General features: G+C 53.6%; 2 protein-coding genes across 2 annotated transcripts; both read right to left on the bottom strand.

Annotated features, from left to right (window-relative positions):
- Positions 1-567: 567 nt before the first annotated feature.
- Positions 568-10,233, bottom strand: LOC138103865 (serine/threonine-protein kinase PAK 3-like). The gene is made up of 13 exons (XM_069002473.1): positions 10,208-10,233; positions 9,964-10,132; positions 9,641-9,763; positions 8,994-9,116; positions 8,562-8,766; positions 7,503-7,566; positions 6,223-6,271; positions 4,927-5,039; positions 4,277-4,394; positions 3,512-3,611; positions 2,891-3,087; positions 2,155-2,292; positions 568-657 (listed from the first exon to the last, which is right to left on the bottom strand). The coding sequence occupies exons 1-13, from the start codon at positions 10,231-10,233 to the stop codon at positions 568-570; spliced, it is 1,515 nt and encodes a 504-aa protein (XP_068858574.1).
- A 3,034-nt stretch (positions 10,234-13,267) lies between these two features.
- On the bottom strand, positions 13,268-22,928 carry LOC138103864 (serine/threonine-protein kinase PAK 3-like). The gene is made up of 13 exons (XM_069002472.1): positions 22,903-22,928; positions 22,656-22,827; positions 22,333-22,455; positions 21,686-21,808; positions 21,254-21,458; positions 20,195-20,258; positions 18,915-18,963; positions 17,619-17,731; positions 16,969-17,086; positions 16,204-16,303; positions 15,583-15,779; positions 14,847-14,984; positions 13,268-13,357 (listed from the first exon to the last, which is right to left on the bottom strand). Exons 1-13 carry the CDS (start codon positions 22,926-22,928, stop codon positions 13,268-13,270), a joined length of 1,518 nt encoding a protein of 505 aa, XP_068858573.1.
- Positions 22,929-24,305: the final 1,377 nt, after the last annotated feature.

Below are 24,305 nucleotides of genomic sequence, written 5' to 3'. Positions count from 1 at the left end.
ACTGCACAAGTTGTCACTCCCTCGCCTCAGCCTCAGTTCCCGTGGCAGAACTCGCGTGCCCGCTGGACGCTCACCTGCGCCCCAGCCTGCAAAGAAGCCCGGCTCCCTGCCCCTCTGCCCAGAGCAACACAGACACTCCCAACCTTTCCAGGAGCTGCAACACAACCAGGGCCACGGCGGCGGCGTCCCCAGCAGTGACACCACTGCTCTGCCCCGTTTTGCCCTCCTCTGTTCACAGCTGTGAGCCTGTATCTCCACACGAGGTTGTAGCCTGGAGATAACGAAGAAAGCAGACTTTTGCCCACTTCCAAACCATGCCACAAATGCCATCCATGCGTCTTCCCATGTTTACGCACCACCTGACCATTCAGAAGCAAATTTAGAGCCTATTCACAGGGTGAGAACAAAGCGAGTCTTCCAATGAAAGTTTTATAGAGTATTTATTTTGACTATCAATCTAAAAAATTAGAAACTACAAACTATGAACTGTAAACTACAAACTATAAAAAACTCCCAACTATAAAAAACTACCAACTACAAAAAAACAACAAGTGGCCTCTTCCAGGGCTAGTATCTCCTGTCGGCCATAAACTGCTGCGCTGCCATGATCAGAGGCGTCAGGCTGGAGGTCGGCTTGGCTGAGGTTACAAACGGATGCTGCCCAAAGAGAAAAGGAAAAAATTAACTTCTGCTTTCCCAACTCCACTCCTCATGGGCTCAAACAGGCTTTCTCTGGTTACCAGAAAGACGCAGAAATGAGGGCACTCTCTGCACCTCTGTCTCCACGTCAAGGACCTTGCTACCATAGGAAAACATGGCTCACAATCCCACAAATCCATTAATCCTGCAGGTGTCTGCAGCTTCTTGAGATTTTTGTTGTGCCCACATTGTGGGAATGCAGCTTGCATGTCTTCCTTTCATCAGGACACTCAACAGGCTTCTTGAGGTTGCCCTTTTCTAAGGTCATGGGCTATTTTAGTTGCTAAAAAAAGGTGAGGAGCGTAAGGCATTCCTCAGGAAACTCCAATCCCTTGGAGAAAGGCTGATCCCCGTAGGATTTTGGCCCATGTTCTGAAAACCACTGACACAAGTGGCTGACGGATTCAGCGCTGGCTTGAAGGGGGAGCAGTGCTGGCACCTCCCTCCACAGCAGGGACAGCCGAGCGGCACCTTCTGCCGCTCCCTCTCTGCCACAACGTCGTCTACATGGCTGTGCCAGGCAGCAATGGGCCAGCCTGGCCAAGTCCTGCTCAGCTGTCCCCACCTTGGTGGCACAAACCTCTACAAGTGGGGCAGGAGGGCCAAGCCAAGGCCCCTCTGAGGCTCACTGGGAGCTGCCCAAAGCCCCTCCTTCCCTCCCTCCCTCCCTCCCTCCCTCCCTCCCTCCCTCCCTCCCTTCCCTCCGTTCTTGCTTGCTTCCTTCCTTCCTTCCCACACCCAAATCTCAAAATTATTGCCAGGAGCTGATTTCATTGGCTTCTTCCACCACCTTTTCAGCCCTCCCTACCTGCTATTATTCTACTTCACTTCTTTTGCTACCACATTACACTGAGTGTGTTCCCAAAGGGCAAAACTGGGCCACAGAAATGACCATCTCAGCATGGAGCACCTCTCCTCTGAGGAAAGGCTGAGACAGCTGGGCTTGTTCTGCCCCAAGAAGAGAAGGCCCTGGGCACACCTTCTTGCTGCCTTTCAAGACTTCCAGGGGGCTTCACAGCATGTTGAGGACATGTTTTTTTGCAAGCACAGTCGCATTAGCACAAGGGATAATAGCTCTCAACACAAAGAGGGCAGATTCAGATCAGGTCTAAGGAAGAAACTCTTTGTGACGAGAGTGCTGCAACACCAGCACAGGTCGCCCAGAGAGCTGCTCGCAGCCCCATCCCTGGGAACATTCGAGGTCAGCTCAGATGAGGCCCTGAGCAACCTGATCTACTTGACGACGTCCCTGCTCCTTGCGGACCACTTGGTCTGGGTGACCTTGAAAGGCTCCTTCCAACCCATCCCCACCCAGGATTCTCCTTCGTTTTTCTTTGAAAAGCCCCGAGACTGGCGATTCCTAGGACTGGTGCCCCTCTGACGCCTTGGATTGAGCGGATGGGAAGCCCCTGGCAGCGGGCAGCTGGCGCACCCTGCAGCCGCTTGGCCTTTTACCTGCAGAAGCTCCTGGGCAGACCAGCGCCTGTCCTCGTCTGTCTCCAGGCAGCAGTGCAGGAAGTCTCGCAACCAAGCGGACTGCTGCCTGGGGTTCTGCAGCTTCGGGGTGCCCCCGGTGCTTATCAGCTGTCGAACCTAGAGAAGAAGGAAACGCCGCGCTCTGCCTGTCTCCTTCGTATGCCAAACCGCTCACCCAGACCCCACGGGAGAAGCTCCACTCTCCAGTGGCACTTCCCTCCCTGCCACAGGCTTGGACATGCCCTTCCTACCCCACACAAAAGAGCCCAAAGCCAGAGACAGCCACAGCTAGTCCACTATGCAAAGGCTCCTGCTGTGCCCCCGATGTCAATGGCTGACCAAACTGGGAGCAACTCCATTGGCAAAAGCACACTTTGCTTCTCTGAGGAACGACACCAGCTCTTACAGGCAATTTGGAAGAGGGACTTTGGTCGAACTCTACAGTTTCCAAGGATTATTACATAAAATAATATCTATTATTATACACTGCTCACTGCTCCCTTAGGCAGAGCTTCCATCAAGCAAAAGGCATCACAAAAGGATTTTTTAGTGCTGTTTGTGAGTAAATGCCAAGGGGACGGTCTGGACAAGAAGCACGAGAGACTATGCGGCCTGGAACCTATCGTCTTCAGGTGTTAGGCAATCTTCCCGGGCCGAAGAACGGGGGCAGACTTTGTTAGAATGACAGCAGAGTCTGAGAGCAGTTGCAGCGTACCATGGCAGAGGTGTTCATCAGGTAAGGAGGCGCTCCTTCCACCATCTCGATCCCCACGATGCCAAAGGACCAAATGTCCACTTTGGGGCCGTAGGGCTTCCTGGTGAAAATTTCTGGCGCCATCCAGTGAGTAGTCCCGGCAGCTGATCTCCGTTTGCTCTGCTCAGGGGTGAGCTGAGCAGCGAGGCCAAAATCAGCTGAGGAGAAAAAAGCCCTCTGGTCAAGTCGGCCCCGAATTAGGAAAGCAAACCAAAGAACTCCCCGCTGTACCAACGTCCCAGAAGGCAGTGTGGAATCTGGCTGCAAAAGGGGCCATGCTGGCATTCCTCCGGCCTGCAGCCGAGGAAATACGGAATTGGCCACTGAGCAAAAGCCCCCAGTTTCGGGCAGTGGCTTTCAGTCCCCTGAAGCTTTAGCCCGTAACGAAGGGACACGCACAATCCAGAGCCACTCCTGACACCTTCTTCCCAGCCACACCTCCCTGCACGTTGCAGCTGTGCTCTGTGCTCGCAGCAGGGCAGCCTGCACTGCCACGGGCACCACTCTTGGGGACCTGGCAGTCACTCAAAGGCAGCCCCACACCGCAGCCCGCCATGGCTGAGCCTGGCCAACAACACCCACCCAACTTGACAGATCCGTCCAAGCCCAGGAGAATGTTGTGGCTTTTGATGTCTCGGTGGATCACTTGCTTGGAGTGAAGGAAATCCAGGCCTTGCAGGCACTGAGAGAGAGAAAAGAAACACGAGCCTAAGAGTTCCTCATCTGATTTCATCCTACAAGCAGGGAAGTGGCAAACCTGCAAGACCGACTCGCTGGGGGATGCTGAGCCATGGCAGGACAGGCTGCTGGCAAGGGCAAGAGCTTGCTGCTCCAACACGAGGACAGCAGTGCCTTTTTAAGTGAGGGCATGCATATTCGCTTCTGAGACAGAAAGGGCAACTGTTCCTCTGGCCAGTGGCCTGCAAGCACACACTGAAGGAGCGCTGCTGCAGGGGCTGTGCTCTCTCCAGCCAGACGACAGCGGATGCTTTTGCAAACACCACTTTGGGTGCAAGCATCTCCTTTGAGCCTGAGCTTTGTGAGAGTCCCGAGAGTATCTCTTTGTCTTTGCCACTTGTCTGACATTGTGCCACCAACCCGTTTGCTCTTACAGGGAAGGAATGCAGTACACTTCGGGTCCAGGCAAGTGTTCAGAGAGGCAGACACAAACAAACACAGCTGGAGAAGGGCAGGCACGCTGGCAGGCACTTCGGATGCTCTTGCTGCTGCCAGTCGTAACAGAAAGGCAGGAAGCAAGCTGGGAAGATGAAATCACTCCTCTCCTTACCACCTGTTGGGAAGGACCATCCCGCCCAAGCCACGGGAAGCACAAGCGCCATCCCTCACCTCCCGAGAGACAGCTGCTATCTCTCCTTCTGCCATACGAGTCTCCCTAATGACATCGTGTAAAGAGCCTCCGTCCATGTATTCCATCACTAGCCAGAGCTCCTCGTCCACCAGGTAGCTGAAAGGAGGAAACAACAGCGTGGAGATGAATGCGCACAGTTACATGACCTGATGGATTCTTGTCTCCGTGTCTCTCTCGGAGGAAGGCAGGAGCAAGTGAATAGTCATTCACTAGGCTCCACAGGCCTTGAACTCTGTGCAGTCTAAAAGCCTTCTTGGTATCCACACCAATGCAAAACACTGGGAACAGGCAAAGGAAATAAGATCTACAGTGCTTTGTCAGCACTTAAGACCCGAGGGAAAAAATCAAGCCCCAAACCTGTTGGAAAATGAAGTGCAGGGAGGGGGGAACTTTGAGGCTGTTGGCTCAGTAAGGTAGGGCCGAGTCAGGTCTTTGAAAGCGCACTTCAAACTAGGTATGCCAGGAAAGATTAATGCAGCCCCAGTGCAATCTCCTCCCAAGACGCCGTAGATCAGCAGAGAAACAGGAATTAACAGCTCTGTTCTCTGCCAGCCACCAAAGGAGTGGCTGATCCTTTAGCTTGCAGGATGGCAATGACCCTTCATGGCAGAAGAGCAGAACCACTCACCTGTCTACGTAGTTGACGAGGTTGGCGTTCTTACTGTCGCGCATGACCTGGATTTCGTTCACGCACAGTTCGGTGCTGCTCTCTCGCAGGAGACTGATTTTCTTTATGGCCACCTGAAACGACATGGAAAACCGTGAACCAAAGAAGGCTGTGGCAGGAGACCACAACGGGAACGATGAGACAGTGATTTTGGGATGACAGAGCTGGGCGGGGCCAAACCGCCTTGCGACTGGACATCAGAGGAATTCGTAGCTGAGCTTGCAAGAGCCTCTTACGCCGCTCGCTTGGGCGCCAGTCCCAGGACACAGAGTCAGAGAGCCTTTGCTTTGTACACCCAGGCAAAACACGCTCTAAACTCTCCACCTCAAAGCTCTAACAACACTCCCTACGCCCACAGCCTTCCCCCAGGGCCTTACTTTATCTTCAGCATTTCCATTCACACACCTCTTGCAAGCAGGAAGCCATTCTGTGCCGGTGAAAATGGAGCCAAACTGCTGGGAAACCACTGGCAGTTCTAGGGGGTTACATCATTACTCCAGCAACCGCTGGCATTCTTGAGTGCACAACAACACAGCAAACTCTTACAGACATGACGGGTAAAATGCCGTCCTAAAAGCATCTGGAGGGTTAAACCCCAGGAAATACAACCCTACTCACTTTACAGAAAAAATGCTGTGATGATGAAAACATCATTGAGGCTACCTCCCAAAAAGACAGCCCTAGCCCTTCCACACTTCAGGAGCTGTCATTTTGCTGCACTAAAACACTTTCCGTCACACCACGGACATTTGCAATTACTGCCTGACTGCAAAAAGGAATAGCCCACGCCTTGATCCTCTAGCCATGCACGCCGGGCTCTGAGCATGGCATAGGCCCTTGAGAGTCCCCTTGCAGACCTCTCTCTCGAAGCACAGTTCCCAAGGGCAGCCCTGCAGGTGGCTAAGGAGCTACCAGCACGATTCCCATGTATTTGCTACGAGCCAGAAACGAGAATTCAGGAATCCTGAGCTGCCGGCCCCAAAGAGCAGTGCCGTGCTCTAAGACACCACCTTGGCACTAAGACCCAGCTGGCTGCGTCTCCTCCTAGGAGAGAAACCGCCTGGCCTCCTCGCATTCCTTGGGGCAGCTGAGAAGGACAAAATCTGTCCCCACTGTATTTGGCAGGCGGACACTGCTCGGCACTTCAGTGGCCCTTGGAAGCAAAGCTCTACTGGCCGGCCAAAGCTCAGCCACAGCTGACAGCAGAGGGGAGGGCACTCGAGAGCTGCAGAAGCTGCGGCGCTGCCTGACGCTTACCTCTTCTCCTGTGGCAGTGTCCACTGCCGTACACACAGTGCCGAAACCCCTAGAAACAAAACAGCAGCGGAGAAAGGAGAAGTCCTTTAGTCCCTTCAAGTGCAAGACACTGCGGTCCAGCGGGAAGAAAAGGCCTGGGGCAAATCTCAAATGGGACACGACAGATTCTGGTCTGGGTCTTTTTCCCTTTGTTCTTTCCGTGTGTGCACGTGGGTGGGATTTTTCCAGGCACACACACTCCGGCTGGGCCTTCCCACACCTCTCCTTGGAGTCTATCTGCCAAACTCAGGCAACACCACACAGGCCTTCTGAGAAGCCTGAACTCACGGAACAGCCATTGGAGGAAAAGATCTAGAGACAGATCCTTCCTCCAGCTGCCAAGGAAAGTAGTCTCCAGCCACAGCCAGAGCAGCCGAAGGCCTCCATTGTTGCACACACAAATGGAGAAGTACTCTACACAGGGCATCCCTAGACAGCTTCATTCCGGGTCCAGAGCCATCAGCAGCTGCTTCTCTTCGGTGCCCCAGACACAGGAAGGACTCTACTCCTCAGGCGAGTTCTTGTACACTTGGCTGCTCCCAGAGGAAATGCTGCAAATCCATCCCATTTACAGTCAGCAGAGCTGGCTTTCAAAAGGGAACAGCTTGGGGGATTCTTTGCAGGAAAGGCCAAATCCCCACAGGATCCATGAGGGCTCTGCCATCAGGCAGGTGATGCCTTTTCCTCTAGAGTGCATCGGCACCGGCGCTTCCCTGAAGCTTTGGCTTTTGCCACCTCAGCTATAAAAGAGAGTTGCTTCTTTCACCTCTGCTTTTGGCTTCTAGACTAGGTGACGGTCATCCTGAGCACTGAATCTTGTTTTCAGCAAAATATTGGAAAGAAATGCTACTGACAGCTGTTCTCTGGCAGCTCTCAGCTGCTAACTTGACCTTTGAGGCAGCACACTTTTTGCTCCTTTCATTCCCACATCTTCTGTATTCTTTTGGGACACGTAAAAATGGTTTCTGCGAAGAAAAGCGGCAAAGAGGTGCCACACACTTGAGGGACAGGAGATCTGCCAGGCGCTGCTCTTTGCCGCAGAAAAGACATTGCCAGCATCCAGGTGTCTTTGCCATGCCTTCGGACCACAGCTATAAACGCTGACCAGTACTGAGGGACGGGAGCATCTCAACGCAGTGTCTGAACAGCTTTGGAGCTTGCCTGACGTCACGCTGGGGAGATGTGACACCAGCAAAATACACAGCCCCTCCCTTTGAAGAAGGAACGGTGGCTGCACTCACCCTTTGCCAATAGTTTCCAGTTCTGTGTATTTAGCCTCGGGATCTCCTTCGCTCACCAGCATCCCTGAAAGAAACCAAAGGAAAGATGCTCACTTCACAACAGAGATCCCACCCTGCAGCAGATCAGAAAGGCAGCCCCACTCTCTCTCCCCGCTCTCCTTGGGGACACCAGGCCCTTTCTTCTCAGTCACTCAGCGAACCACAACAACAACCGCACCACTACAACACCACCACCACTACCACCACAGCAACAAAACAGCAACAAAACAGTCAGCTCTGCAGCACAGATTGCCTGCGCAAAGCCTGACTGTCCAAACTAAAAACTAAGCACATGGAGAATCAGTCAGAGGAGACACGGATCAGAAAAGACAGCAGTAACCAAGAGAAGTGATTGTTGTCTAGAAACATTAAGGGCAGCAGGAAGAACAAAACCTTTCTGTTCTTGGGAATAAACACTCTGTGACATTCAACCAAAGCTTTAATCCTTGCAAATGTAAAGGCAGGCATCTTGGGTTCTGGAATCAATTTTTATCAACAGCTGCCCTTTCCAGAACAGGAAGAATATTGCAAAGTGCTTCCAGCAGAGGCACGATCTCCACCTTTCAGCACTTTGCCTAAACAATGCCTTTCTCCCTTTCAAGAGCAGCAGCTCATCTTATAACCCATTGCATGGGCTTTAGGAATGAGGTCCCTCATCTTTTAGGACCGGGCTACCTTCTGAAGATGACCTTGGCTGTGCCCCCCAGGAGCTGGGCCCAGAGAGCTCCTTGAGGCCCACTCATTCGCTAGGTCACAGCCTCCTGCTCAGCCAGAAACAATCTCTTGCTTCCCTTCTGCACAGAGGGCAGCTCAGGCAAAGCCAAGCCAGGCCGAGCTGCCCTCAGAGGCAGGAGAGCCTCTGAGGTGCTCTCTCGCCACCTCAAAGCACAACAACAGGTCCTGTGTGGAGGCCTCAGGACCCGACACTCCGCTGAGGAGAACAGGAGGTGGGAGGAGCTCATGCTGACACATGCACACACAAGGCACTGCTCCAGCAGACAAGGAATACACAGGACATACTCAGCATGGCCAGGCACTCCTCCTCTGTCTTCTCCTGCAGGTCCTCAGTGCTGCCAGAGGAACTGCTTGTGCTCCAGGTGCACGAGCTGCTTGTGCTCCAGGTGCACGAGCTGCTCGTGCTCGAGTTTCCAGCTCGGGGACTGGAGGCTTCTTCAGAGCCTGCAGCTGCAGCCCGTGCAGGTGCCAGGACAGAGGAGGTGGAGCTCTGGGACAAGAAATGACTTTGGGTCAGAAGGGTGCCTGGCAGAGATGCCCCTCTGATCCCATTTCAAATGCAAGCCCCTAGGAAGATGCTGCCGGCCACATCCAGGGCTCTTCACCTCTCGGCTTTTGCTGCCCACTTCTCCAACTCAAGGCGCAAAATCCAAAGGCTGCTTTTACACGAGGGACTAAATGACACCAAAGACACTGCTAACCAAAGCAGGCACTTACTGATGTGAGCTGCTCAGGCCGTGGGCTGACCGCAGGGGCAGGTTCCTTGGCACCCTCCTCCTCTTTAGCCTCTTCCTCGGGTACAGAGGCAGCCAGAGCAGGTGCTGACGCTGCCCCTGTGCTCTGTGGACAGACAGCAGCATGAGGGACAGGGAGGAACCTGTCAGGCAGAACCTTTAGATATATTCAGCGGCAGACCCCGCTGTATCTCAGCTGTTCCTTTAGCTACTGACAGCTGCTCCATGGAGAGCGCCAGGTCCCTCCTGGGGACAGTGACTCCTCCATGCCCTGCGAGGCTGTGAACTGCATCTTTGCACTGCTTTGAACTGCATCTTTGACAGAGAGCCTGCACAGCCACAGGGCACAAAGGGCCTCCCTTGTACCCCAGGGCAAAGACATCCTAATGCTACCTCTTGTCTCTTGCTAAGACAAATTCACAGCCCCTGTCAGAATAGTGGGAAACTGATGTCTAAACATCCGAGTTCCACACCCCTTTTCAAGGGCTCGTGGCTGGGGGAAGCGCTCTGGAAGCGCTGAAAAGATTCCAGGCCTCAGCATCTTCAGCCACACATGGGAGATGCTGTCTGATCAGAAACCTGCAGCTCTGCTTTGCTCCAGCCACAGGGCTTCCCAGAGCTGCCACTTACTGATGCTGGATGCTCAGGCCCTGCGGTGGCAGCAGATGCAGCTGGGTTGGCATCTTCCTCCCCTTTGGCCTCGTCTTCAGGAAGACACACAGCCAGAGGACGCTCCGAGGTTTGTTTTGTGCTCTGCAGACAGACAGCAGCATGAGGGACAAGCAACCTTCTTTATACTCTGCTCTAGACCCAGATGCACTAAGGAGAAATCATCTGCAGAGAAATGGGATCCTCAGTTGTTCAAACTCAAGTAAAATGGGCCAAGTAGATGCGACCGCACTCTCTTGTACAGGAGAAATTCCATCATGGCTCAAAGCACCAAGCAACCCCACTTTCATCTGATCAAAAGCTCTGAAATGGAACATGGAGACAAAACAGGCAGGGATCCCCTGCAGCTGCTGCTGCTGCTGCTGCTGCTGCTGCTGCTGCTGCTGCTGCTGCTGCTGCTGTTGCACAGAGCCTGGACTGTACTTTCGTTCATCTGACCAGGCTGGCACTGGACTGCAACAGGCCCAGCTCACAGCTTGCTCCAAGTCGTCAAATGCTACCAACGCCAAAGGCTCCTTTCCCACTCACCCACGGACCGGATTCTCTCCAGGCATGGGCAATGTGACCTGCAACACACAAGGGAAGAAGAACCAGATGCTGTAAGAAAACTGCCTGCACTGGGCAAGCCCACCAAGAAGTCAACCCAAGGGAGAGCGTTTTGCTTTCACTACATCCCTCCAGCAGCAACCCGTGTGCCACACAGCAAGCAAGACAACAGCACAAAATGCTGCCTTGTGTCTACCTGTTGTCCTCTTTGGCCACTCAAGCCACAGAAACGTGAGACTAAGAAAGCCCAAGTGGTTCTGTAGTAGTCAATGCTTCTGCCCAACCCCACCCCACCCAGCAGGAGCTACAGCTCCTCCCCTTCCTGCACTTCAGTTTTCTGAAGAGATTGCACACAGCAATTCCCATGAGCTTGCTGAAAATGATTCCACAGAAAAGCTTCCCCCAAGTCCCCCTCAACCGTGGTGGCAGTTCTACTGTGACACAGCACAGGAACAGCTCCTGCGTGCAGGAGCATACAAGAACTCTTCTAAAAATGTCTATCTCAGAGGCCTTTGCCAAGCTGGTTCTGGGATTTCAGCACAGAGCCAACGGCTCTTTTAGCACGCAGGAAATGTCAAGTTCCACAGGCACATCCTTGGGATGAGGGAATGCAGAGGAGAAGATGCTTCCCCTCAGTCCTAGAGAGCAGCGCACAGTTTCTACAAGGACTCCTGCCAGGCTCTCCGCATCTTCCCATCTTGGAAGATGTCTTGCTTCAGCCAGCAAACTGAGGAGACTGCACACTCCACTGCCACAGGCCTTGCCGGGATGGGGGGGAGCAGAACCCCTGCAGGCTACATTACAAATGCTGCCCACGCCCTGCTGGCTACAGACACGCCCTTCTTAGCTGGAGCTGTTGACAGCAGCTTTACCCCACTAAAGGCATCTTCATGGCAATTTGGTTTCCATATGCTGCACTGAACAAAAAGGTCTACTTACGTGCCAGGTGGGTGAAAAAGTACCCAGAATAAGCCACGGAAAATGCCGTGCAAACTGCAGCACACACTCCCTCCATGGCTCAAGCAGCGCTGCTCAAGTTTGCACCGGACAAGACTCCTGGGGAAAACCAAAAAGACTCAAGAGTCCCGTCAGGGTGCAGCCTGCTGGCAGAGCCCTCCGCGATCAGCAGGGTCCGCCTGCAGTGAGCACGCCACAGAGCTGCTCTGCACACTGAGGCCTTCCGTGCCTCGGCACGGCAGCTTTGCCTTGACAACGCCGGGATGCGGCCGCTGACATCACAATAGCGGCCGCTCTAGGCTGCTTTGTGAATTCATGCATAGAACCAGACCTTCTCTACAGCCAACGCCAAAAAAAGCCTGCAAAGCAGCACAAAAAGCCCTCCTAGCCCGTAACCTCAAGGCATCTAGGAGTAACTCTGAAAACACACCAAGCCCCTATAGCCCACGCTGAGAAGCTGAACACTGAGAAGCTGAACATTGCAGCAACAAAGGAAATCACTCCTTCAATGATAGCTGGGGGACAAAACCTCAGGAAGCACTTTTGTAGACCTTCTTCCCCACATGTTTGCCACTGAACAAGGTGGGACACAGGCCTACAAAGGGTAGGATTGATGAAAACATGGAAAGCCAAGCAACAGTTCATCCACTGCATACACATCATCCTGCTGCTGCAGTGCTGTGGCATCTCCAAGGAGACTTGCCCATCTGAGGTGCACCTCTGGGAGCCTCCCTGCGCTCATCCATGCACCACAGAGAGCTGCCTGCTATGGATGTAAAGAAAGGACGAAAGAAAAGAAAGTACCAACACAGTGTGGGACAACTCAGAAGGTGCTGCTGGGAGGAAAGCAGTGGGCCCAAATGGGCCGGTCCCAGCAAAACTGGAAGCTGTGAGGCAGAGAGCAAATAGAGCAGGTGCTGGGAGGGCTGCAGGAAGGCAGGCTTAGGAAAACAGAAAAACCACCACCGCCCCAAAGTTTGGAAGCTTCATTCCTCTGCCTCTCGCTTTTAAACCACTTTTTCTCTATTTCTCATGCTGTGGTTTAACCCCAGCCAGCAACCAAGCACCACGCACAGCCATTCTGGCTCCCTGGGGAGACAATCGGAAGGGTAAAAGCTGGAAAACTCACAGGTTGAGATCGATTCAGTTGCATAGGGAATGCAAAAGCCACACGCTCAAGCAAAGAAAAATAAAGAACTCATTCACCATTTCCCAAGGGCAGGCAGGTGTTTTGCGTCTCCAGGAGGGCAGGGTCCCCTCACGCCTCACAGTGACTTGGGAAGACAAATGCCGTCACTCCAAACGTCCCCTCCTCCCTCCTTCCTGCGCCCAGCTTGAAACACTGAGCAGGATGTCAAATGGTCTGGAATATACCTGTGGCCAGTTTAGGTCACCTGCCCTGGCTGTGTCCCCTCCCAAGCTCTCATGCAGCGTGACCCCAGGCCAGCTCTGTCTGGGCAGTTGCGTCCCTCATGCTGGGTGCTGAGCTGAGAGAAGCCGTGGCTCACGCAGATCCAAACTGCACAAGTTGTCACTCCCTCGCCTCAGCCTCAGTTCCCGTGGCAGAACTCGCGTGCCCGCTGGACGCTCACCTGCGCCCCAGCCTGCAAAGAAGCCCGGCTCCCTGCCCCTCTGCCCAGAGCAACACAGACACTCCCAACCTTTCCAGGAGCTGCAACACAACCAGGGCCACGGCGGCGGCGTCCCCAGCAGTGACACCACTGCTCTGCCCCGTTTTGCCCTCCTCTGTTCACAGCTGTGAGCCTGTATCTCCACACGAGGTTGTAGCCTGGAGATAACGAAGAAAGCAGACTTTTGCCCACTTCCAAACCATGCCACAAATGCCATCCATGCGTCTTCCCATGTTTACGCACCACCTGACCATTCAGAAGCAAATTTAGAGCCTATTCACAGGGTGAGAACAAAGCGAGTCTTCCAATGAAAGTTTTATAGAGTATTTATTTTGACTATCAATCTAAAAAATTAGAAACTACAAACTATGAACTGTAAACTACAAACTATAAAAAACTCCCAACTATAAAAAACTACCAACTACAAAAAAACAACAAGTGGCCTCTTCCAGGGCTAGTATCTCCTGTCGGCCATAAACTGCTGCGCTGCCATGATCAGAGGCGTCAGGCTGGAGGTCGGCTTGGCTGAGGTTACAAACGGATGCTGCCCAAAGAGAAAAGGAAAAAATTAACTTCTGCTTTCCCAACTCCACTCCTCATGGGCTCAAACAGGCTTTCTCTGGTTACCAGAAAGACGCAGAAATGAGGGCACTCTCTGCACCTCTGTCTCCACGTCAAGGACCTTGCTACCATAGGAAAACATGGCTCACAATCCCACAAATCCATTAATCCTGCAGGTGTCTGCAGCTTCTTGAGATTTTTGTTGTGCCCACATTGTGGGAATGCAGCTTGCATGTCTTCCTTTCATCAGGACACTCAACAGGCTTCTTGAGGTTGCCCTTTTCTAAGGTCATGGGCTATTTTAGTTGCTAAAAAAAGGTGAGGAGCGTAAGGCATTCCTCAGGAAACTCCAATCCCTTGGAGAAAGGCTGATCCCCGTAGGATTTTGGCCCATGTTCTGAAAACCACTGACACAAGTGGCTGACGGATTCAGCGCTGGCTTGAAGGGGGAGCAGTGCTGGCACCTCCCTCCACAGCAGGGACAGCCGAGCGGCACCTTCTGCCGCTCCCTCTCTGCCACAACGTCGTCTACATGGCTGTGCCAGGCAGCAATGGGCCAGCCTGGCCAAGTCCTGCTCAGCTGTCCCCACCTTGGTGGCACAAACCTCTACAAGTGGGGCAGGAGGGCCAAGCCAAGGCCCCTCTGAGGCTCACTGGGAGCTGCCCAAAGCCCCTCCTTCCCTCCCTCCCTCCCTCCCTCCCTCCCTCCCTCCCTTCCCTCCGTTCTTGCTTGCTTCCTTCCTTCCTTCCCACACCCAAATCTCAAAATTATTGCCAGGAGCTGATTTCATTGGCTTCTTCCACCACCTTTTCAGCCCTCCCTACCTGCTATTATTCTACTTCACTTCTTTTGCTACCACATTACACTGAGTGTGTTCCCAAAGGGCAAAACTGGGCCACAGAAATGACCATCTCAGCATGGAGCACCTCTCCTCTGAGGAAAGGCTGAGACAGCTGGGCTTGTTCTGCCCCAAGAAGAGAAGGCCCTGGGCACACCTTCTTGCTGCCTTTCAAGACTTCCAGGGGGCTTCACAGCATGTTGAGGACATGTTTTTTTGCAAGCACAGTCGCATTAGCACAAGGGATAATAGCTCTCAACACAAAGAGGGCAGATTCAGATCAGGTCTAAGGAAGAAACTCTTTGTGACGAGAGTGCTGCAACACCAGCACAGGTCGCCCAGAGAGCTGCTCGCAGCCCCATCCCTGGGAACATTCGAGGTCAGCTCAGATGAGGCCCTGAGCAACCTGATCTACTTGACGACGTCCCTGCTCCTTGCGGACCACTTGGTCTGGGTGACCTTGAAAGGCTCCTTCCAACCCATCCCCACCCAGGATTCTCCTTCGTTTTTCTTTGAAAAGCCCCGAGACTGGCGATTCCTAGGACTGGTGCCCCTCTGACGCCTTGGATTGAGCGGATGGGAAGCCCCTGGCAGCGGGCAGCTGGCGCACCCTGCAGCCGCTTGGCCTTTTACCTGCAGAAGCTCCTGGGCAGACCAGCGCCTGTCCTCGTCTGTCTCCAGGCAGCAGTGCAGGAAGTCTCGCAACCAAGCGGACTGCTGCCTGGGGTTCTGCAGCTTCGGGGTGCCCCCGGTGCTTATCAGCTGTCGAACCTAGAGAAGAAGGAAACGCCGCGCTCTGCCTGTCTCCTTCGTATGCCAAACCGCTCACCCAGACCCCACGGGAGAAGCTCCACTCTCCAGTGGCACTTCCCTCCCTGCCACAGGCTTGGACATGCCCTTCCTACCCCACACAAAAGAGCCCAAAGCCAGAGACAGCCACAGCTAGTCCACTATGCAAAGGCTCCTGCTGTGCCCCCGATGTCAATGGCTGACCAAACTGGGAGCAACTCCATTGGCAAAAGCACACTTTGCTTCTCTGAGGAACGACACCAGCTCTTACAGGCAATTTGGAAGAGGGACTTTGGTCGAACTCTACAGTTTCCAAGGATTATTACATAAAATAATATCTATTATTATACACTGCTCACTGCTCCCTTAGGCAGAGCTTCCATCAAGCAAAAGGCATCACAAAAGGATTTTTTAGTGCTGTTTGTGAGTAAATGCCAAGGGGACGGTCTGGACAAGAAGCACGAGAGACTATGCGGCCTGGAACCTATCGTCTTCAGGTGTTAGGCAAGCTTCCCGGGCCGAAGAACGGGGGCAGACTTTGTTAGAATGACAGCAGAGTCTGAGAGCAGTTGCAGCGTACCATGGCAGAGGTGTTCATCAGGTAAGGAGGCGCTCCTTCCACCATCTCGATCCCCACGATGCCAAAGGACCAAATGTCCACTTTGGGGCCGTAGGGCTTCCTGGTGAAAATTTCTGGCGCCATCCAGTGAGTAGTCCCGGCAGCTGATCTCCGTTTGCTCTGCTCAGGGGTGAGCTGAGCAGCGAGGCCAAAATCAGCTGAGGAGAAAAAAGCCCTCTGGTCAAGTCGGCCCCGAATTAGGAAAGCAAACCAAAGAACTCCCCGCTGTACCAACGTCCCAGAAGGCAGTGTGGAATCTGGCTGCAAAAGGGGCCATGCTGGCATTCCTCCGGCCTGCAGCCGAGGAAATACGGAATTGGCCACTGAGCAAAAGCCCCCAGTTTCGGGCAGTGGCTTTCAGTCCCCTGAAGCTTTAGCCCGTAACGAAGGGACACGCACAATCCAGAGCCACTCCTGACACCTTCTTCCCAGCCACACCTCCCTGCACGTTGCAGCTGTGCTCTGTGCTCGCAGCAGGGCAGCCTGCACTGCCACGGGCACCACTCTTGGGGACCTGGCAGTCACTCAAAGGCAGCCCCACACCGCAGCCCGCCATGGCTGAGCCTGGCCAACAACACCCACCCAACTTGACAGATCCGTCCAAGCCCAGGAGAATGTTGTGGCTTTTGATGTCTCGGTGGATCACTTGCTTGGAGTGAAGGAAATCCAGGCCTTGCAGGCACTGAGAGAGAGAAAAGAAACACGAGCCTAAGAGTTCCTCATCTGATTTCATCCTACAAGCAGGGAAGTGGCAAACCTGCAAGACCGACTCGCTGGGGGATGCTGAGCCATGGCAGGACAGGCTGCTGGCAAGGGCAAGAGCTTGCTGCTCCAACACGAGGACAGCAGTGCCTTTTTAAGTGAGGGCATGCATATTCGCTTCTGAGACAGAAAGGGCAACTGTTCCTCTGGCCAGTGGCCTGCAAGCACACACTGAAGGAGCGCTGCTGCAGGGGCTGTGCTCTCTCCAGCCAGACGACAGCGGATGCTTTTGCAAACACCACTTTGGGTGCAAGCATCTCCTTTGAGCCTGAGCTTTGTGAGAGTCCCGAGAGTATCTCTTTGTCTTTGCCACTTGTCTGACATTGTGCCACCAACCCGTTTGCTCTTACAGGGAAGGAATGCAGTACACTTCGGGTCCAGGCAAGTGTTCAGAGAGGCAGACACAAACAAACACAGCTGGAGAAGGGCAGGCACGCTGGCAGGCACTTCGGATGCTCTTGCTGCTGCCAGTCGTAACAGAAAGGCAGGAAGCAAGCTGGGAAGATGAAATCACTCCTCTCCTTACCACCTGTTGGGAAGGACCATCCCGCCCAAGCCACGGGAAGCACAAGCGCCATCCCTCACCTCCCGAGAGACAGCTGCTATCTCTCCTTCTGCCATACGAGTCTCCCTAATGACATCGTGTAAAGAGCCTCCGTCCATGTATTCCATCACTAGCCAGAGCTCCTCGTCCACCAGGTAGCTGAAAGGAGGAAACAACAGCGTGGAGATGAATGCGCACAGTTACATGACCTGATGGATTCTTGTCTCCGTGTCTCTCTCGGAGGAAGGCAGGAGCAAGTGAATAGTCATTCACTAGGCTCCACAGGCCTTGAACTCTGTGCAGTCTAAAAGCCTTCTTGGTATCCACACCAATGCAAAACACTGGGAACAGGCAAAGGAAATAAGATCTACAGTGCTTTGTCAGCACTTAAGACCCGAGGGAAAAAATCAAGCCCCAAACCTGTTGGAAAATGAAGTGCAGGGAGGGGGGAACTTTGAGGCTGTTGGCTCAGTAAGGTAGGGCCGAGTCAGGTCTTTGAAAGCGCACTTCAAACTAGGTATGCCAGGAAAGATTAATGCAGCCCCAGTGCAATCTCCTCCCAAGACGCCGTAGATCAGCAGAGAAACAGGAATTAACAGCTCTGTTCTCTGCCAGCCACCAAAGGAGTGGCTGATCCTTTAGCTTGCAGGATGGCAATGACCCTTCATGGCAGAAGAGCAGAACCACTCACCTGTCTACGTAGTTGACGAGGTTGGCGTTCTTACTGTCGCGCATGACCTGGATTTCGTTCACGCACAGTTCGGTGCTGCTCTCTCGCAGGAGACTGATTTTCTTTATGGCCACCTGAAACGACATGGAAAACCGTGAACCAAAGAAGGCTGTGGCAGGAGACCACAACGGGAACGATGAGACAGTGATTTTGGGATGACAGAGCTGGGCGGGGCCAAACCGCCTTGCGACTGGACATCAGAGGAATTCGTAGCTGAGCTTGCAAGAGCCTCTTACGCCGCTCGCTTGGGCGCCAGTCCCAGGACACAGAGTCAGAGAGCCTTTGCTTTGTACACCCAGGCAAAACACGCTCTAAACTCTCCACCTCAAAGCTCTAACAACACTCCCTACGCCCACAGCCTTCCCCCAGGGCCTTACTTTATCTTCAGCATTTCCATTCACACACCTCTTGCAAGCAGGAAGCCATTCTGTGCCGGTGAAAATGGAGCCAAACTGCTGGGAAACCACTGGCAGTTCTAGGGGGTTACATCATTACTCCAGCAACCGCTGGCATTCTTGAGTGCACAACAACACAGCAAACTCTTACAGACATGACGGGTAAAATGCCGTCCTAAAAGCATCTGGAGGGTTAAACCCCAGGAAATACAACCCTACTCACTTTACAGAAAAAATGCTGTGATGATGAAAACATCATTGAGGCTACCTCCCAAAAAGACAGCCCTAGCCCTTCCACACTTCAGGAGCTGTCATTTTGCTGCACTAAAACACTTTCCGTCACACCACGGACATTTGCAATTACTGCCTGACTGCAAAAAGGAATAGCCCACGCCTTGATCCTCTAGCCATGCACGCCGGGCTCTGAGCATGGCATAGGCCCTTGAGAGTCCCCTTGCAGACCTCTCTCTCGAAGCACAGTTCCCAAGGGCAGCCCTGCAGGTGGCTAAGGAGCTACCAGCACGATTCCCATGTATTTGCTACGAGCCAGAAACGAGAATTCAGGAATCCTGAGCTGCCGGCCCCAAAGAGCAGTGCCGTGCTCTAAGACACCACCTTGGCACTAAGACCCAGCTGGCTGCGTCTCCTCCTAGGAGAGAAACCGCCTGGCCTCCTCGCATTCCTTGGGGCAGCTGAGAAGGACAAAATCTGTCCCCACTGTATTTGGCAGGCGGACACTGCTCGGCACTTCAGTGGCCCTTGGAAGCAAAGCTCTACTGGCCGGCCAAAGCTCAGCCACAGCTGACAGCAGAGGGGAGGGCACTCGAGAGCTGCAGAAGCTGCGGCGCTGCCTGACGCTTACCTCTTCTCCTGTGGCAGTGTCCACTGCCGTACACACAGTGCCGAAACCCCTAGAAACAAAACAGCAGCGGAGAAAGGAGAAGTCCTTTAGTCCCTTCAAGTGCAAGACACTGCGGTCCAGCGGGAAGAAAAGGCCTGGGGCAAATCTCAAATGGGACACGACAGATTCTGGTCTGGGTCTTTTTCCCTTTGTTCTTTCCGTGTGTGCACGTGGGTGGGATTTTTCCAGGCACACACACTCCGGCTGGGCCTTCCCACACCTCTCCTTGGAGTCTATCTGCCAAACTCAGGCAACACCACACAGGCCTTCTGAGAAGCCTGAACTCACGGAACAGCCATTGGAGGAAAAGATCTAGAGACAGATCCTTCCTCCAGCTGCCAAGGAAAGTAGTCTCCAGCCACAGCCAGAGCAGCCGAAGGCCTCCATTGTTGCACACACAAATGGAGAAGTACTCTACACAGGGCATCCCTAGACAGCTTCATTCCGGGTCCAGAGCCATCAGCAGCTGCTTCTCTTCGGTGCCCCAGACACAGGAAGGACTCTACTCCTCAGGCGAGTTCTTGTACACTTGGCTGCTCCCAGAGGAAATGCTGCAAATCCATCCCATTTACAGTCAGCAGAGCTGGCTTTCAAAAGGGAACAGCTTGGGGGATTCTTTGCAGGAAAGGCCAAATCCCCACAGGATCCATGAGGGCTCTGCCATCAGGCAGGTGATGCCTTTTCCTCTAGAGTGCATCGGCACCGGCGCTTCCCTGAAGCTTTGGCTTTTGCCACCTCAGCTATAAAAGAGAGTTGCTTCTTTCACCTCTGCTTTTGGCTTCTAGACTAGGTGACGGTCATCCTGAGCACTGAATCTTGTTTTCAGCAAAATATTGGAAAGAAATGCTACTGACAGCTGTTCTCTGGCAGCTCTCAGCTGCTAACTTGACCTTTGAGGCAGCACACTTTTTGCTCCTTTCATTCCCACATCTTCTGTATTCTTTTGGGACACGTAAAAATGGTTTCTGCGAAGAAAAGCGGCAAAGAGGTGCCACACACTTGAGGGACAGGAGATCTGCCAGGCGCTGCTCTTTGCCGCAGAAAAGACATTGCCAGCATCCAGGTGTCTTTGCCATGCCTTCGGACCACAGCTATAAACGCTGACCAGTACTGAGGGACGGGAGCATCTCAACGCAGTGTCTGAACAGCTTTGGAGCTTGCCTGACGTCACGCTGGGGAGATGTGACACCAGCAAAATACACAGCCCCTCCCTTTGAAGAAGGAACGGTGGCTGCACTCACCCTTTGCCAATAGTTTCCAGTTCTGTGTATTTAGCCTCGGGATCTCCTTCGCTCACCAGCATCCCTGAAAGAAACCAAAGGAAAGATGCTCACTTCACAACAGAGATCCCACCCTGCAGCAGATCAGAAAGGCAGCCCCACTCTCTCTCCCCGCTCTCCTTGGGGACACCAGGCCCTTTCTTCTCAGTCACTCAGCGAACCACAACAACAACCGCACCACTACAACACCACCACCACTACCACCACAGCAACAAAACAGCAACAAAACAGTCAGCTCTGCAGCACAGATTGCCTGCGCAAAGCCTGACTGTCCAAACTAAAAACTAAGCACATGGAGAATCAGTCAGAGGAGACACGGATCAGAAAAGACAGCAGTAACCAAGAGAAGTGATTGTTGTCTAGAAACATTAAGGGCAGCAGGAAGAACAAAACCTTTCTGTTCTTGGGAATAAACACTCTGTGACATTCAACCAAAGCTTTAATCCTTGCAAATGTAAAGGCAGGCATCTTGGGTTCTGGAATCAATTTTTATCAACAGCTGCCCTTTCCAGAACAGGAAGAATATTGCAAAGTGCTTCCAGCAGAGGCACGATCTCCACCTTTCAGCACTTTGCCTAAACAATGCCTTTCTCCCTTTCAAGAGCAGCAGCTCATCTTATAACCCATTGCATGGGCTTTAGGAATGAGGTCCCTCATCTTTTAGGACCGGGCTACCTTCTGAAGATGACCTTGGCTGTGCCCCCCAGGAGCTGGGCCCAGAGAGCTCCTTGAGGCCCACTCATTCGCTAGGTCACAGCCTCCTGCTCAGCCAGAAACAATCTCTTGCTTCCCTTCTGCACAGAGGGCAGCTCAGGCAAAGCCAAGCCAGGCCGAGCTGCCCTCAGAGGCAGGAGAGCCTCTGAGGTGCTCTCTCGCCACCTCAAAGCACAACAACAGGTCCTGTGTGGAGGCCTCAGGACCCGACACTCCGCTGAGGAGAACAGGAGGTGGGAGGAGCTCATGCTGACACATGCACACACAAGGCACTGCTCCAGCAGACAAGGAATACACAGGACATACTCAGCATGGCCAGGCACTCCTCCTCTGTCTTCTCCTGCAGGTCCTCAGTGCTGCCAGAGGAACTGCTTGTGCTCCAGGTGCACGAGCTGCTTGTGCTCCAGGTGCACGAGCTGCTCGTGCTCGAGTTTCCAGCTCGGGGACTGGAGGCTTCTTCAGAGCCTGCAGCTGCAGCCCGTGCAGGTGCCAGGACAGAGGAGGTGGAGCTCTGGGACAAGAAATGACTTTGGGTCAGAAGGGTGCCTGGCAGAGATGCCCCTCTGATCCCATTTCAAATGCAAGCCCCTAGGAAGATGCTGCCGGCCACATCCAGGGCTCTTCACCTCTCGGCTTTTGCTGCCCACTTCTCCAACTCAAGGCGCAAAATCCAAAGGCTGCTTTTACACGAGGGACTAAATGACACCAAAGACACTGCTAACCAAAGCAGGCACTTACTGATGTGAGCTGCTCAGGCCGTGGGCTGACCGCAGGGGCAGGTTCCTTGGCACCCTCCTCCTCTTTAGCCTCTTCCTCGGGTACAGAGGCAGCCAGAGCAGGTGCTGACGCTGCCCCTGTGCTCTGTGGACAGACAGCAGCATGAGGGACAGGGAGGAACCTGTCAGGCAGAACCTTTAGATATATTCAGCGGCAGACCCCGCTGTATCTCAGCTGTTCCTTTAGCTACTGACAGCTGCTCCATGGAGAGCGCCAGGTCCCTCCTGGGGACAGTGACTCCTCCATGCCCTGCGAGGCTGTGAACTGCATCTTTGCACTGCTTTGAACTGCATCTTTGACAGAGAGCCTGCACAGCCACAGGGCACAAAGGGCCTCCCTTGTACCCCAGGGCAAAGACATCCTAATGCTACCTCTTGTCTCTTGCTAAGACAAATTCACAGCCCCTGTCAGAATAGTGGGAAACTGATGTCTAAACATCCGAGTTCCACACCCCTTTTCAAGGGCTCGTGGCTGGGGGAAGCGCTCTGGAAGCGCTGAAAAGATTCCAGGCCTCAGCATCTTCAGCCACACATGGGAGATGCTGTCTGATCAGAAACCTGCAGCTCTGCTTTGCTCCAGCCACAGGGCTTCCCAGAGCTGCCACTTACTGATGCTGGATGCTCAGGCCCTGCGGTGGCAGCAGATGCAGCTGGGTTGGCATCTTCCTCCCCTTTGGCCTCGTCTTCAGGAAGACACACAGCCAGAGGACGCTCCGAGGTTTGTTTTGTGCTCTGCAGACAGACAGCAGCATGAGGGACAAGCAACCTTCTTTATACTCTGCTCTAGACCCAGATGCACTAAGGAGAAATCATCTGCAGAGAAATGGGATCCTCAGTTGTTCAAACTCAAGTAAAATGGGCCAAGTAGATGCGACCGCACTCTCTTGTACAGGAGAAATTCCATCATGGCTCAAAGCACCAAGCAACCCCACTTTCATCTGATCAAAAGCTCTGAAATGGAACATGGAGACAAAACAGGCAGGGATCCCCTGCAGCTGCTGCTGCTGCTGCTGCTGCTGCTGCTGCTGCTGCTGCTGCTGCTGCTGCTGCTGTTGCACAGAGCCTGGACTGTACTTTCGTTCATCTGACCAGGCTGGCACTGGACTGCAACAGGCCCAGCTCACAGCTTGCTCCAAGTCGTCAAATGCTACCAACGCCAAAGGCTCCTTTCCCACTCACCCACGGACCGGATTCTCTCCAGGCATGGGCAATGTGACCTGCAACACACAAGGGAAGAAGAACCAGATGCTGTAAGAAAACTGCCTGCACTGGGCAAGCCCACCAAGAAGTCAACCCAAGGGAGAGCGTTTTGCTTTCACTACATCCCTCCAGCAGCAACCCGTGTGCCACACAGCAAGCAAGACAACAGCACAAAATGCTGCCTTGTGTCTACCTGTTGTCCTCTTTGGCCACTCAAGCCACAGAAACGTGAGACTAAGAAAGCCCAAGTGGTTCTGTAGTAGTCAATGCTTCTGCCCAACCCCACCCCACCCAGCAGGAGCTACAGCTCCTCCCCTTCCTGCACTTCAGTTTTCTGAAGAGATTGCACACAGCAATTCCCATGAGCTTGCTGAAAATGATTCCACAGAAAAGCTTCCCCCAAGTCCCCCTCAACCGTGGTGGCAGTTCTACTGTGACACAGCACAGGAACAGCTCCTGCGTGCAGGAGCATACAAGAACTCTTCTAAAAATGTCTATCTCAGAGGCCTTTGCCAAGCTGGTTCTGGGATTTCAGCACAGAGCCAACGGCTCTTTTAGCACGCAGGAAATGTCAAGTTCCACAGGCACATCCTTGGGATGAGGGAATGCAGAGGAGAAGATGCTTCCCCTCAGTCCTAGAGAGCAGCGCACAGTTTCTACAAGGACTCCTGCCAGGCTCTCCGCATCTTCCCATCTTGGAAGATGTCTTGCTTCAGCCAGCAAACTGAGGAGACTGCACACTCCACTGCCACAGGCCTTGCCGGGATGGGGGGGAGCAGAACCCCTGCAGGCTACATTACAAATGCTGCCCACGCCCTGCTGGCTACAGACACGCCCTTCTTAGCTGGAGCTGTTGACAGCAGCTTTACCCCACTAAAGGCATCTTCATGGCAATTTGGTTTCCATATGCTGCACTGAACAAAAAGGTCTACTTACGTGCCAGGTGGGTGAAAAAGTACCCAGAATAAGCCACGGAAAATGCCGTGCAAACTGCAGCACACACTCCCTCCATGGCTCGAGCAGCGCTGCTCAAGTTTGCACCGGACAAGACTCCTGGGGAAAACCAAAAAGACTCAAGAGTCCCGTCAGGGTGCAGCCTGCTGGCAGAGCCCTCCGCGATCAGCAGGGTCCGCCTGCAGTGAGCACGCCACAGAGCTGCTCTGCACACTGAGGCCTTCCGTGCCTCGGCACGGCAGCTTTGCCTTGACAACGCCGGGATGCGGCCGCTGACATCACAATAGCGGCCGCTCTAGGCTGCTTTGTGAATTCATGCATAGAACCAGACCTTCTCTACAGCCAACGCCAAAAAAAGCCTGCAAAGCAGCACAAAAAGCCCTCCTAGCCCGTAACCTCAAGGCATCTAGGAGTAACTCTGAAAACAC

Source organism: Aphelocoma coerulescens (genome assembly GCF_041296385.1).
Source record: "Aphelocoma coerulescens isolate FSJ_1873_10779 chromosome Z unlocalized genomic scaffold, UR_Acoe_1.0 ChrZ, whole genome shotgun sequence".
Classification (NCBI taxonomy): Eukaryota; Metazoa; Chordata; class Aves; order Passeriformes; family Corvidae; genus Aphelocoma; species Aphelocoma coerulescens.
The sequence above is the reverse complement of the archived record's forward strand: the minus strand, read 5'-3'. Positions and strand labels throughout refer to the sequence as shown.